The sequence below is a fragment of the Vigna unguiculata genome, chromosome 1 (assembly GCF_037176805.1).
Source record: "Vigna unguiculata cultivar grain cowpea cultivar isolate G323 ecotype 2 chromosome 1, ASM3717680v1, whole genome shotgun sequence".
Classification (NCBI taxonomy): Eukaryota; Viridiplantae; Streptophyta; class Magnoliopsida; order Fabales; family Fabaceae; genus Vigna; species Vigna unguiculata.
Window position 1 is genome coordinate 33,507,406 of NC_140792.1, and position 16,199 is coordinate 33,523,604.

General features: G+C 36.4%; 1 protein-coding gene across 1 annotated transcript; it reads right to left on the minus strand.

Annotated features, from left to right (window-relative positions):
* Positions 1 to 246: 246 nt before the first annotated feature.
* LOC114184899 (villin-2-like) lies at positions 247 to 14,367 on the minus strand. Its single transcript, XM_028072290.2, has 24 exons — positions 14,061 to 14,367; positions 13,931 to 13,970; positions 12,184 to 12,281; positions 11,835 to 11,934; positions 11,463 to 11,531; positions 10,938 to 11,174; positions 10,675 to 10,852; positions 6,104 to 6,236; positions 5,713 to 5,872; positions 5,488 to 5,638; positions 5,297 to 5,397; positions 5,054 to 5,212; positions 4,781 to 4,849; positions 4,640 to 4,708; positions 4,418 to 4,555; positions 4,188 to 4,316; positions 3,624 to 3,771; positions 3,489 to 3,499; positions 3,033 to 3,173; positions 2,826 to 2,951; positions 2,379 to 2,441; positions 1,831 to 1,935; positions 1,117 to 1,632; positions 247 to 796 (listed from the first exon to the last, which is right to left on the minus strand). The coding sequence occupies exons 3-24, from the start codon at positions 12,237 to 12,239 to the stop codon at positions 683 to 685; spliced, it is 2,973 nt and encodes a 990-aa protein (XP_027928091.2). The 5' UTR covers positions 12,240 to 12,281; positions 13,931 to 13,970; positions 14,061 to 14,367; the 3' UTR covers positions 247 to 682.
* Between the last annotated feature and the right edge of the window lie 1,832 nt (positions 14,368 to 16,199).

The following is a 16,199-nucleotide window of genomic DNA, read 5'->3' on the forward strand; positions in this document are numbered from 1 at the left end:
ATCTTTTAGTTATTAATTTATAAACTTATGAACAAACTTGCTTAGTTGTTTTTTTAATGTCCTTAAAAGTGATAATGAAAAAAAACTATCATTGATTCATAGAGTTCAATCTATTTGTACCTGAACCAAATTCTTAATCCATCCATAAACTGCAAGAAAACATCCAAATCCTGTTGTCCATTGTGAAAGAAGAAGACAAGCAGCAGCACATGTACAAAATTCTTCATATATCATGACAGTCACAGATAACAAACAAACAAATTTCAATTCTTTATATTGAGATTCAGTATAAGATGCAATACATATACACCAGCCTCCCTAACCAATAGCAACAAGGCAAAAGAAACCAAAAAGCCAAATTTTTTGAAATACAAACTTGACAGAATAAAAGAATAGAATCTGTCCACTGTGTTTATTGCTACAATAATATGTGAACACTATATGAGGAAGAAGAAGAAGAGGCATGCTCAATTTCAAAGGAGAAAACTAAAACTCACTCTCCAAGGCAGCGCCACATTCAAACTTGGACACTAACCATATATATAGCTACGTCCATTATGGGCAAAAATCAAAGTTCTATGCATAAAAAAACCACACTACCCAACAGATAAGAGCATTTCAAGATATTTATATATATATTAGCATGCAATAGCAGCATGTATGTTGCTCATTGTATCTGAGTCTAGAACAGATCCACTTTCCTTTTCAGCATGTCTTGCTTCCATCTTGGTAACTTAGTGAATGCCTCTTTGCTCATTCCAAATACAGTTTCAAACTCCTTGTCTGACAGATATGCCTAAGAAACATTAAGCGGAAAAGGAAAATGTTAACATCTTGCCAAAGCATTTAACATAGGAAAAAGCTAAGGATGTTGGTCAAGAAATTCAAAATATATACAAAACCGGCTTGGAAGGTGAGGTTTGCAACCTCACATATATATATATATATATTGTGAATTTGCCTTATCTCTAGGCGATGTGAGACTTCCAACAAATAAGATTGCCAATTATAATAGAAAAGTTAATAATATTAGGGTACTATTAACTTTATGATTGTCTCATTTCATACTAGTAAAAGCATATTAAGAAAATTAATGATATGAAAACCGAGACTAACCTCTCTCCGTTTAAGATCAATTCCAGACACAACACTACCAGATTTAGTCTTTAGTTGCTCATAAGTGAAGACATTTTGATTATTTTCACTGTCATTTCCTCCATTATCCACATTTTCTTGTTTTGGTTCTGAATCCCCGTTTGTGCCAGTTTCAGTGGCTGGTTCTTGTGTCTCCTTGACTTCAGGAACAACTTCTTCAACGACATCCGTTTCAGAAGGGGCACTCTCACTTTTAGTATCTGGAATTGAGCTAGGTTTCTCACCAAAGTTGGTATTTTCCACAACAGGACTGGTGCTTGCCACAGGAGAAGTTTCAGGTGAAGTTTTCTTCTTTTCAGCAGTGAGAACTGAAGAAAGAGCAGCTACTGCTGCTGCCCTCTGTGATCCCTGACTTCTTCCAGAAGATCTAGGTGTATAAATTTTTGCTCCAGATGATGAATTGAATGCAGAGTTTAAGGCTGCTAAAGCTTCAGCCCTTTGTCTTGGCCCTCCTTGATTTAGCCCGTTTAACTTATCCTGTGCAATTCAGATTAGATAAAGTTTAGAAAGAAGCACCAAGTTCTTTCTTTTCTTTAGAATGTTACCAAAACATTAGTGACAACAAAAAAAGGCAAGGGGAGCAAAACCAAATCCATAGTTTGTATAACCTTAAGTTCGTTGAAAGCAAAAGTAAAGAAAAACATATAGTGAATCATAAAAAACAAGTTGGTGTACCGCACTAGCTGCTGCCTCAGGAGATGATTTAAATGCGCTATTTAAGGCAGCCAAAGCTTCTGCTCTTTGTCTTGGTCCCCCTTGACTGGACCCATTAGACTTTTCCTGTAAGTAGATATAGTGTAGCACAGTTAAGCATTTAAATGCACAAGCAACAAGAAACTAATGCCTGCAGTCATAAATTCAGATATTAAACCTAACACCAACAACGTTGCGTCTGCACAGGTTTGTTGGTAATGGGTTGAAAGAAAAAAAAAATGTAGAAAAGTAAGAATTTAGGAGTCTTTTAATCAAATAGAATTAGATGTTATATAGATTTTGTTTGTAACAGCCGAAGACCCTGAACTTGAAAAGACTGGTTTTACAAAGAAATAAGAATCATACATGAACAAGAATCTCGTTTATTGGATCCAAGTAAGACATTGTTAATGATACAAGTTCAGTTCTAACTGTTTTTTAATGTTAAAAATAAGGGAAAAAAAACTGTCTGATTTTTCATGGTGCAACTGCAACAATGTTCTCCTGAAAACTTGAAGTCAAGTTTATACCTCTACAGCATGGCCAATCCCAAAGAGTAATGTCACCTTTTTCTGGAAGGAGTTCCCTGGAACCTGCAATTTCATCAGGAAGATGATGAATAAATCAAGTGCTTGTTTGGTTAAAGGTAATGCTTTTTGTTTCTCTTACTAATATTCACCAATGATTACAAAAATGTCGCCATTTTTAACTTTGTTTTCTGTATTAAGAAAAATTATTCAGGAAATGGTGACCATAATTTAGAATTTAGTCTTCTCCAAAACCTTATAGTAAATTTAGAACTCACTTATACATCTTATACACTTCGTATGTGTAAACACACTAATAGTACTCAGTAGATCTGGTCCATACATTGGAGAAGCTGTTTTTATACCTATAATCTGAGCTTCCAGGGTTATTTTTAAAGATAGAATCTGTACTGTACAACAACCTTATTTCTCTGATGTTTTAACACATACCAAAGCTTTTGCATGATCCCAAGAAAAATATGCAGTGAAGAAGCACGGTTCATTCCCTTCTGTTACTTTATATAGTGGAACTTGAGGTGATAGTCCATCCAGAGATGCAGCCTTATCTATGTATTTCTGAAGCAAAATTTATAGTATTATACATCAAGTAAAAGGAAATATGGGAAGTGAAAATAATAATTAATTGAACATGTTTACCTGGGCTATTTCAAATGCATTTTGCTTTTCTTTTGGATCTACACACTGACCAATCCAAACGAAAACTTCGGCGTGCGTGTCAAGTATGAGGATATCCTCTGTTAACAAATCCTCTTGGGAAAAGTTGTAAATCTCCTCCACCTGAAGAGTGCAATATAAAAAAAACAATTTAGAAGAGATAGAGAACTCCCAAGTTACTTACTCACTGCCTACAATCTTCCTAATTTGGATTTTCTGCTGGATTTTTGTGTGTTGTTCTTCTGTTGTGTCTTCAAACTATGTTAATGGATGCTGATTTTGATATTTTAGAATATATTAAAAAGTTTTTTCAAGTATCACATCAATTTATTTTAAAGACACAACAGAGAGCAGAACAGAAAAAACTCAGTAAAAAACTCCAATTTTCCTAGCAGTAGTGTGAAAGTTCACATAATGAGGTTGCAGTCACAAACTTACCTGCAATTTTCCTGGTACAGCCATGTTGCAAGGAAGTATACAAAATTAGTGGTTGGTCGGAACATTCAAATATCTGTAACTAAATATGATATTTGAAGAAAAATTTATACAAACACTGTTTGAAAATAGGTGTACCTCTATTGAAAGAGAAAGTGAACAAATGTGCGTCTCGGACAATGTCATTAGTGGCCTTTTTGCTGGTATAACTTTGCTTTCCCCCAACTGCAAACCAGAAAGCTGAGGTTTCTGTTCCTTCTTTAGCAAGCTTTAGGGAAACTCCTGGCTGGAGATGGATGTGCAATATGTTAACAAATAACTGAAATCATAAGTTTACAGATGAAAAAGAAATGGCAAACGCATAGGCACATGTTATCCCGTTACAAGTGAGGCATTAGGGTATAAACTCAAGATTATAGTCATCCAAAGATCATTTGAATTACATTATCTTGAAGTAACTAACGGTTAGCAAAAAGAAATATGAAAGCCATTGCCAAAAATTTGCTTTCTTGTGTAGAAGAATTGAGCTTCTTCCGTGATAAGTAAATCTATCCTAGTTGCCAGAAACTAGAAACTCTGTTTGAATCATAATATGAGACTGAACAAGTTGGTTACGGTTTAACTTCATATGATGGTACTTGAATAATGCAGTGGAACAAACACAACTTTGAGCTAATACCCTTAAAAAATGTTAACGTTTACCTTTAAAAATTCAGCAACTTTTGTTGCAAGCTGCTGCTGCTCAAGGGAACATTGATTCCCATGCCAAGTGAAAACAGCTGAACCAGATTGCAAAACAAAACATTCGGTAGAATTCAACGAGGCTGCAATCTGAACAAGAATACCATAATTACGATCAGCTAGTAGAGAAGAGAAGATCTACCAACATAACTACAGTGGAACAAAAGTGAATATTTTTTATGGGGACATACTGCATCTACTTGCACCACTTTATTATTATGAGGAGATGTTCCTGAAATTCGAATAAGTGCAATACTGTCTGCTGTGTATGTCTCATCTGGCAAGCCTTTATCTGCTATAAATTTTTTGTAACCAGAGCTCACGCCTCCCTGAATCAGACACAAGTTAAACTAATTAACCTCACACTATCTATATTTGTCGATAAAATTAACATTGGATGTGGCAAATGCTACCTTGAGGACCACCATTGGTTGGAAAAGAGCAATAAACTGTGGTGGTTCTTTTCCATCAAATATGCGACCCTGCAAGAAACTTTAACAGTTAAACACATTTTCCAGGCAACATCCCTGACATGGTATTCACATTAAGGGTACCTGAACAGGTCTACCCTTTAATGAGTTGAACATTGTATTAGCCAATCGAATAGCCATCCTTTGGTCCTCCTGAAAAATGGGACATAACCAAGTCACATTGTTATATCATGTTCTTGCCGACAAAAAGAAACATGGTTATATCACTTGTTTTGGAGATGGAAAACAACAGTACATTCTAGACCAGTCTTAACAACAGGTAAGCACTAGTTAAAGCAAACAAATTATTATAAGTATCACTACATTTATAGCTCAAATTTAGAGCAATTGAATTACCTCAACACTGTCTTTTCCAAACCAACTGCACAAATAGTAGTCTTCCTTCCTCTCGCTAGAGTGATAAGTGTAGAGCACTATGTAACAATCTCCACTATAGAATTTACCAATATCTTCCTTAGGTAATGGAGTCTTGGCACTTCCATTGATTTGCCATACCTGGAAACATTAAACAATATTACATGTGCACTGACATTAGTTTAATTATCCACGGAAACTAACTAAAACAAATTATCAAATCACCTCTATCTTTCCACCTCCTTCAAGCAAAGGTGGAATTTCTTCAACAACTGGGGTACTTTTTGCCGCCCCTTTCACACCCATACCTTGTTGCTTCAACATAGCTGACAGTGCAAACAACACCTTTCATAGTCAGCACGAATGATTGGAGAAAAGGCCAAGCCAAATTATAAGTGTGAAGAAATAATATTCACCTGCAACTTTTCCTCTTCCTTCATCAGCACTGGTAGTAGCAGACCCTGATGGCCAAGAATCAAAGTTGGACTTAAATGAATGTGTTTCATACCCTTGAATAATTCTGGTAATCCTTGTAGATTTTGGCCTTTTTTGACTTGCAACAAACTCCTGAATATATTAGTAAATTTAATGACTCCACTTCAATCCAACATATGAAGAAATGATTTCTGCAATGGCATTACCTCAGCTGCTTGACATGCTGCTTTTCTTTCTTCAACTTGTGTTACCCGGCCAACCCAGACAAATACCTCAGCACCACAGTCCAATAGATAGCATTTGTAGTTCTCCAACAGTGATTTTGAAAGTTCACCTTCTACAGGCTTCACCTCACCATCAGCAATACTACAAACACAAGGTCACATCCTCCAGATCAAGAAACTGTGCACATACCATAAAACATGAACTAAAAGGGAAACATCTATACTGCTAAAAGTATTGTGGAAAAGAAAAGGTTGAAACAAGGAAGATTAAGGTTAAAAAATATTTAGCTTAAAATAATTAAAATGTATGTATAATACTCAGTTTTCTACTTATTTTATTGAATTGCAATCAGGAAGGTTAATGAACTGATACCTATAAAGTTGAGCAGGAATGGCCTCTGGGACAATATCATCCTCACTAATTACCTTCTTCCCAATGGGAGCAAAACCACCAAATAGAACCCAAAATTCACCTGAGTCTGACTCAGTATCCAGCTTGCCATCATCTGCAATGTGGTATACATCTTACAGTCACAAACAAAATGAAAATACTCACTTGAAGAACAAGTATTCAAAACCACATGGTAGGCTTCTCTGTTAGGATAAACTTAAATTAGGAGTTATTGAGCAGACTTTATGAGTGGTTACATTTGTGATGTTTTAGGAGATGAAAAGTCAAAAGTTTTATGTGTTATGTTTTGGATGTTAATGGTGATTAGTGTTATGTTTTTATAATAATTGGAGACATTATGGCTTGCAGATGAAAAGCCAAATGTAAGTCCTATAAATTGTAGTGTCTTGCTCATATGAAATACACAAGTGAAGTAAATCATATTTTCAGAGATAGAGTGCCTTTGCTAACAAAGTGGTATCAAGAGCCAGTTAGCCTGAGTGTCTGAGAGTGAAAAAGTGTGAGTGATGGCCAACAATGTCCTTACCCCAGCTGACACAAAAATCCGACTATGATAAGTGGAGCATGCAAATGAAGGCTTACCTCGGATCCCAAGACGTGTGGGATGTAGTTCAAGGTGGCTTCGAAGAGCCAGAAGATTTTGATGAACAAACAGTTGCCCAGATTGCTGCGTTGAAAAAAGCACGAGTCAAAGATAGGAAAGCTATGTATGCATTGTACCGAGCTGTGGATGATGTAGGCCTTGAGAAGTTAGCAAACGCTACGACTCCAAAAGAGGCGTGGGAGATCTTGGAGAAAACATATAAAGGAGATGACCGTGTGAAACAGGTTCGTCTTCAAGCTCTCAGAGGAGAGTTTGAGAGGTTGCTGATGAAGGAGAACGAAGGGGTAACCGAGTTCATATCTCGGGTGGAGACTGTGGCAAACCAACTTGGCAAGTTGTGGAGAAAATTTTGAGGTCATTGACAATTGACTTCGACAACATTGTGTGTGCTATAGAGGAATCCAAAGACCTCTCAAAGCTCATGGTGGAGGAGCTTGTTGGGTCCCTAGAAGCGTATGAACAAAGAAGAAGAAAGACGAAGGAAGACTACTTTGACCAAGCACTCCAAGCAAAGACAAATTTCCAGGAGAAAAAGGCGTTTTATACTCAGAACACTCAAAGCAGAGCAAGAGGCCGGGGAGGTAGAGGAAACGGTCGCAATGGCCGAGGTCGAGGCGGACAGGAAGTAGAGAGAGAACATACCAGCAACCAAAACTGGCGCGGAAGAGGACGCGGTTCGTGGAGAGGAGGTCGGGTGAGCAACTCAAAAGTTGAGTGCTACAAATGTGGCAAGTACGGTCACTATGCAAAGGATTGTAACTCGGATAGGTGTTACAATTGTGATTAAGTTGGACACTTTGCAAAAGAGTGTCGATCTAAAAGTAAGAAGGAAGTGACGACCAATTTTCTAACAGAAGATGTTGAAGAGAATGGAGGGTTGTTGATGATGTCAATAGCCGAGGATATGCAATTGAACAACTCGACAAGACAACAAAGCAGTTCAACCAACTCGATGTGGTACCTTGACACAGGAGCAAGCAACCACATGTGCGGAGATGAGCACTTCTTCAAAGACTTAGCTAAAGTAGAAGCTGGAGATGTGTTTTTTGGAGATGATTCAAAGGTTGCGGTAAAAGGTCGAGGAACGATATGGTACTTGCAGAAGGATGGTCGAGTTGGGAAATTCGAGATGTGTACTATGTACCTAATCTCAAAAGTAACATTTTGAGCATGGGACAGCTGATGGAAAAGGGTTACTCGGTTCCAATGAAAGATCGAGTACTAGACTTGAAGGACAAATTTGGACGTTTGATTGCTTGCGTAGAGATGAAGAAAAACCGGATGTATAAGTTGGAATTAAAGATCATACAAGAGAAGTGTTTGAAACTTGATGTCCAGGATGAGACAATGATGTGGCACTTCCGGTTTGGTCACTTACATTTTGATGGGCTGATGGAACTAGTGAAAAAAGGTATGGTGCATGGACTGCCAAGCATGGAGTTCAAAAGTAAATTGTGTGAAGAATGTATACTCGACAAACAGTCGAGGACTTCGTTTTCGAGAAATGCCAAGTACCAAGCAAAGGAACAACTGGGCCTAATTCATACTGACGTGTGTGGACCAATTACTCCTGAATCCTTCAGTGGTAAGAGATACTTTATTTCTTTTGTAGATGATTTTTCACGAAAGACATGGGTATACTTCTTGAAGGAAAAGTCTGAGGTGTTCAAGGTGTTCAAGAAGTTTAGAGTGATGGTGGAGAAGGAGACAGACAAACACATTAAGGCTGTTCGGTCTGATAGGGGAGGTGAGTTCACATCAACAGAGTTCATGAAGTATTGTGAGGAGCACGGCATAAGAAGATTTTTAACAGCCTCATACTCACCACAACAGAATGGTGTAGCTGAGAGGAAAAACCGAACTATTCTTGATATGGTTCGGTCCATGATGAAGAGTAAGAATATGCCAAAGGAGTTTTGGGCAGAAGCCGTACATTGTGCCATTTATATACAAAATAGGTGTCCACATGCAAGGTTGAATGAAAAGACACCGCAAGAAGTATGGAGTGGACAAAAGCCGAGTGTGTCTCATCTCAAGGTGTTTGGCAATGTAGCATATGCCCATGTACCAAGTCAACAAAGAACGAAACTCGAGGATAGGTGCAAGAAGTATGTGTTTATTGGGTATGATGAGATGACAAAAGCCTACAAATTGTTAGATCCAATAAACCAAAAAGTGATAGTAAGTCGTGATGTTCGAGTAGATGAAGCCAATGAGTGGAGTTGGAACAACTCAGTTGAAGAGATGAGTGGAGATACTAGTTTGTCAATTGCTATACCACCGGCTACAGAAAATTTTGAAACCACTGACGATGAAGATGAACCCCGACGACCCTGAATACGAACAATACAAGAATTGTATGAGTCTACTGAACAGGTACATGTTGTTTGTCTTCTGGCAGGTTCTGAGAACATAACCTTTGAGGAGGCAGTGCAAGATAAGAATTGGAGACTTGCAATGGATGAGGAGATCGATGCAATTGAGCGCAATAACACATGGGAGTTGTCCAATCCCCCAACAGGAGCTCGGCCCATTGGTGTGAAATGCGTATACAAGAAGAAGATGAATGCTCAAGGTGAAATAGAGCGTTACAAAGCCCGACTTGTTGATAAGGGCTATAAACAAAAGGAGGGAATTGACTATGCTGAGGTGTTTGCGCCAGTCACTAGAATGGAGACGGTTCAACTGCTAATTTCAATGGCAGCTCAGCATAAATGGTCGATCTATCAGATGGACGTGAAGTCAGCGTTTCTGAATGGAATCCTGGAGGAAGAAGTTTATGTTGAACAACCACTGGGATACATGAGAAGAGGAGAAGAGAAGAAAGTACTAAGATTGAAGAAAGCTCTTTATGGGTTGAAGCAAGCTCCTCGGGCATGGAATTACTGCATTGACAAGTACTTCAAGAAGAAAGGATATGAGCAATGTCCATATGAACATGCTCTGTACATAAAGAAAAGTAAAGGTGATGTAATGTTTGTTGCTCTTTATGTAGATGACCTTATATTCATGGGGAACTATGCTGAGATGATTCAAGAATTCAAGGACATAATGACAAAGGAGTTTGAGATGACAGACATGGGATTGATGGAGTACTTCCTCGGCTTGGAAGTCAAACAGGGTGAGAAAGGCATTTTTGTGTCCCAAGAAAGGTATGCCGAGGAGATCTTGAACAAGTTCAAGATGACAAACTACAACCCGATTTCGACCCCAATGGAACCGGGTACAAAACTGTCGAAGTTTGATGGAGGAGACCGAATTGATGCCAGTAAGTACCGAAGCTTGGTTGGAAGCCTTCGCTATCTGACGAGTACAAGGCCAGACTTACTACTAAGTGTTGGAATAGTAAGTCGGTATATGGAGGAGCCGAGCTACAGTCATTGGAAGGTTTTGAAGCGAATAATAAGGTATATTCGAGGAACGATATCACTCGAACTATACTATACTAAGTCGGACAACTACGAACTAGTAGGGTACTCAGATAGTGATTGATGCGGAGATGTAGACGACCGGAAAAGCACATCCGGGTATGTATTTTTCATGGGCCACACAGCGTCACTTGGCTTTCAAAGAAGCAACCCATAGTAACATTGTCAACGTGTGAAGCCGAGTATGTTGCAGCATCATGGTGTGTATGTCATGCGGTATGGCTTAGAAATCTTCTAAGCAAATTAGAGATGAAACAAGAAGAAGGTACTGTGATACGAGTGGATGTTATGTTTTGGATGTTAATGGTGATTAGTGTTATGTTTTTATAATAATTGGAGACATTATGGCTTGCAGATGAGAAGCCAAATGTAAGTCCTATAAATTGTAGTGTCTTGCTCGTATGAAATACACAAGTGAAGTAAATCATATTTTCAGAGATAGAGTGCCTTTGCTAACATTCTCAGCATGTGATACGAAAACATGTGAGTGCTGCCCTTACCAACAATTGCAACATCGCATTTTCCTTCATGATACTTTTCCTTCAACAACTGAATAACTTCCAGAGCCTTGGCTCTTTCCTGGATATTGGAGTTTGCACCATTGAATTGATAAATTTTATTCTGAGTATCTAGGATGAACACATCGTCATGATTCAGCGAAGACCGTGCGAAAGGGACCTGCATAAGGAAAACTTGTGAGACATTTTTAATCAACGAATGTGTGCACTGAATTTATGAAGTACACGAATAAAGAAAACTGTGCCTGCTTTATTCTGACAACTCGTTTTCCTCTGCATACATACAAACGAGTTTCAAACTCCTCTTCTTCGGGTTTTTTAAATCCAGATGCGACACCACCCTCTAATGGTATTATACACGGCTTAAAGTATGACAAAAACTTGTCTGATTCATGCCCTTGAATTTCCCTGTGTTGCACTGCACGTCCTCCAAGAGATGCATCAAGTTCAATAGTTTTAATGGCTGCTGTTCCAGCCTCATCCTATAAGGAAAATCATCATGTCAATAGAGATTATTCTATTGTCAAAATATATTGGTTCAAGATCTTCCATAGTGTGAACCATCACATATGAATCTACTTTAGAACCAGAAAGAAAAAAATAAAAAATAAAACTGGAAGGAAACATAATCACAAAACTTGAAACAATATCTTTTCTTACAAAACATAACATTACAAGTTCCAATATTTTAGTCACCTCTTTGTTCTATGAAGAGAAGCAGAATGGAATAAGAGAGTTTAAAGTAGGGCAGGGAGAAAGTCCAAACGTACCTGACTTGTATCCTTTCCAATCCAGAAGTGAATATCATAAAGATAAGCCCCTCCTTTGCCTTGTGTTGTCTGCAAATAAACGTAAAATGAATACCCAAATTTTGAAGTTGATATCAGTCACCATTTTTAGGCCTATGTGGATAGCAGCTACTTTCTCTGCGCATGTGCTTTGATCTAGAGTTGAAAGACTTAGCATAGTATATGTTTCAATCTCCTAAGAACTAAAAGGCAATTTAAGGGATTATGTTATGACTGCTTAAAACAAAAAATCTTAACTGTTTCCACAACATTCAATTTCTAGGATCACCAGAGTCATAATTTTTAGTAATGTATGAAAATGTAGGAGATAATAATATTGGATACAGCTTGCACCTGCAAGATGATGTAAGAATCTCCCATGTAGAATTTCCCATATTCAGATCTGGGCAATGGAACTGGCTGAAAATTCTCAATCCTCCATATTTCAGTTCCTCTACGAAAAGGTTAAGTCTAAAACCCCTCAAGTAGATAATACATTCACTATATAACAATATAACCTGAACAGCAATGATTATACAGAAAATCAGATCAAAATGCTTGGTCATTCTCTTAGCACTATTTTCCTTTCTTTATTATTAAACTTTTTGTAGCTCTTTTACTTAATTCTTATTGAATATTTAAATGAAAAAAATATCTATTTATCATGATTTCTTTGAGAATTCACCCCTCTATTTAAGGATACACTTTTTGACCAACTCCCTGGAATGCTGGATCCAACACTTTCGTAGCACTAGACATGGCTGAAAATTCCTTCTAAAATACTGTCTTTTCAGCTAACACCTGCAAATTTCAAAGTAACCACTGCATCAGAGGAAACCGAGTTAAGAATGATTTAGCAGACAAAATTAAGTATTGTATCACTATCAAGCACAGAGAACAGCAGCAGCAACAATTTCAGTGGCATTTAGCAGGCACTAGAACAGAATAGAGGGTTGTTGTATTCTATGTTTGGTGACTCTAAAAGTAGAAGGAACATGGTGTTAAGAAATAGTATAATTTGATTCCACCAAAATGGGAGCAGCTAACAGAACAGAACGTAAAGTTTGATTGGATATACTTAGCAGTGCCATTGTGCTGTATATCAGAATAAAGCAAAACTAACTACTTAATTAGAGGTATAACTCGAAAAGTCATATCCACAACTCAAACACTTACGTATAGTGGCTGGAACATACATTTCAGTCCTATCAAATTAAGGTTGCATTACTATACATGCACTGAATCTATGGTATAAAATTTGTGAGCTAGCCTACTTCAGGACTACCATCATATAAGGCTTTGACCTGACATTCTATTTAGTATCATGCAGTATACAATTTCCAAATTACTATGATTACATGGTCTGGTTAGACTCAAGCCTATACAATGAATCTGAATGCTAATGCTCTCAATGCACAAGATATCTTGTTCCAATTCTTCAGTAATATTCTCTCACAATTACAGGAGAAATATGAATTTCTCCTTCCACTTTGCATTCTCCAGAAGATCTTCTAGCACAGCCCTTCTCAGTGAGATAAAATATCCGCTGTTTATTGATTAAATCCCTTGTCACACTGTGTATGTGCACGTTTTTCAACACTAAATGGATTTATAAAATTGGAAAGTACTGAAGTTTAACTGTTGAACAAACAGGCAAATAGATCGAACAAGGCCTCTGTCTATCAATTATCATCCCAACACAAGATTACTTCTGTATAATAGTAGGGCAACAACTGATCCTGTCACATTGCAAATTGTTCACCACTCCAATTAGATACTGCAAAATGGCAACAGCACTATAAGATTGAAGCACTCTACATGTGAATTGCTGCAAAGAGTTCAGCCAATATATTGCTCTTTCACCGCTTGCTCCTTCATATAACGTGTTTCAAATCAAGTCCGAGTCATTAATAACCAAATAGATTCAGCATTCCGAATTTCAGTATCTGAAATCCAAGCTATCTAAGATCAGAAAAATAGTTCATGATCGCCATAGCTATGCACCGGATAAGAGTTGTTCACTTAATAGTTTTTACTAAAGATCAAGAGATTTTGACCACACACTTGATCTGATTCTGAGCTGACAATTAAATAGAAAACACTGCAACTAAGCCGAAACGAATGACGAATTTTGGATCATAATGTAGGGGATCAACTTGATTTGTTGCCACAGAGTTGATTACTAAGATCTAGTGCTCATTTAGCCATTTATCAGTTCAATTAAAATCTAAAACAAAAAAGACAACAGTTGATGAAAGCTTGATTAACAGAACAAGAAGCAATGCACATGAACAAAACAGATGGACAGAGAAGTGGTGAGATCACCAAAAGAAGAATCAGATGGATGATCAAAGAGCTAAAAAGTGTAAAAGGGAGGGTGCCCAACAGATCAAAAACCTGAGTGATCACCAAAACAAAAGGCAAAAAGAAGAAGAAGCGATCAAAGTTACCAGAATATGGGGCCGAGCCAGATCAGCAGCAGCCAAGACACTGAATGAGAAAAAAAGCATGAGAAAGAGCATTCTGAGATAAGATGGTATAAGAAGAGAAAGAGTGAGTGATGAGAGGAAATGGACGTACCTGAGATCTCAATGCGTGATGATGGTTTGGTTAGTGTGTGTGAGAGAGATAAGAAGAAACAAGGTATGGGGGAGGACAAGGTTTTGAGCTGGCAATAAAGAGAGAGAAGAAGAGACTTGTTGGAAAGAAAAGTGAATTATTGCAGTGCCTGTGAGAGAGTGGCCTTCTCTCTCTCTCTCTCTCTAACTTTTTTCTTTATAGCCTTTTGAGATTTGCAAGAATTGAGAGTTGCAGAGAGAAGGGTATGGATGAATTATGACGACGAAGAAAATGAAAGTATGATGACATGAAAGGCCAAGGCCAAGGCCAAGTTGGTGAAAGGAATGAGAGAAAAGAAAAGAAAACCAAACAAGGAAATTTGAGTGTGTACAAGAAAAATGTTTTTTTTTTTTTATTACATTAGACGCATCAAAGAAAGTCGTTATTTTAAGGTAAAGATTCCTGCAACTGCTAGTTTTGGCCTTCTACTTGCTTACCTGGACTCTGGTTTGGATTTTCCTTTCTTCTCTCTCTCTTTCCATATCTATTCTCATTCACCATTTATCCACATTTTTTCACCAATTACTGTAATTTAAAAAGTGATTAAATTACTAGAATGAAATAAAAATAATGCTTGAAGATAAAAGGAGTAAAAATTAAGATATTTAGTTGAGGATTGAAGTTTACATATGTAAAAGTTTAAAACTTGTAAAATCATTTTATGTCTTACACGGTAGTGTCATGTGTAGGCCCTTAAACTTGATACACAACCTTCATTTGCCTCAAAAGGTATATCATTAATTCAATTCAAAATAAAAGCAATAACTCTGACTAATTCACCACTACTTTTATTGGTTTTGAACTGGTTTGGTCAGTTTTCTTTAGCTGGCAAGGTTTTGTGAGATGAATAAATTTCCCAATGAAATTTTAGGAATGGTTGATACACAAATTGACTGCAAATTTGAATGCTAATTAGAACAACTGATGGAGATCCAATTAAATACAAATGTCCAAGACATATTAAATAAAAAATAATGGAGATTCCACATTCATTTTTCCAAATTCTAATATAAGTGGCAGTGAAAGTCAAAACTATTAAAAATAAGACCGATTCATAATATAATATAATATAATATAATATAATATAATATAATATAATATAATATAATATAATATAATATAAATAAAGTGAATGAAGATCTTATTTTATAAATTGATTTTTAATAATTAGGTTTAAATTTTTTTTCTCTCTGTTTTCTATTTTGTAATATTAAATTAAATATTCACTTTTTAATACGGTTTTCTAATATGAATTAATTAAATTTACTTTATCAACAATTATAGAATTTTCTTTTATTTATATATTTCAATATATTTCATATCATGGATATAAAAGAAGTGTGAAGATTTCAAATCGATTAGAGTCGATTTTATAAGATTGAATTAAAATTTAATGAAATATCGAAAAATAAGAAAAAAAAAAGAATAAAATAAACTGATTTAAGTCTCTTAAAATAAAATAATTATGCATTGTAAAGTTACATTAAAGGTAAGATAGAAGGTTTAGTTTGTTGTGACATGGATTTGCCTATCTAATTTTGCGTATAAAGCATTGGAGTGCTCAAAGAAGCAACATGGTCCAACACTCACCCAATAGGACTCACATTTGTCTGTCCTCAGAATTTATAAATAGATGAAACTAATCAAGACCTTAAACGTTGGTAAAAATAAAAGGGGTGTAAAAACAGGGTTCAAATTCAATAAGTGTGGTAGGTTTCTAAACCTAATAAACCTACTAAATTAAATTCTCATGTGTTTGATTTTTCACAGATTGGGTAACTGAGTCATCTGCATGTGAAGCATCTAAATAGTGTTCATAAAGTTTTGGGGCATATAAATTTGGTCATCTAATGTGACACTTTTCGATTTAGTAATATGTTGCATAATAAAGGAAATTTTTATTAGATGAGTGCATATAAATATATTAATTTGTTCATTCTGAATTATTGAATACGATTAGATCAATTGTTTATGAAGACAAGTTAATATCCTACCTTTCAAAATGCTAGTTATTAGTTATTAACTTATAAGATTGGTATTAGCTTTGTTTTATTACTATACCATTTTGTGTTCCAATCAATATTTTGAGTTCCATATCAA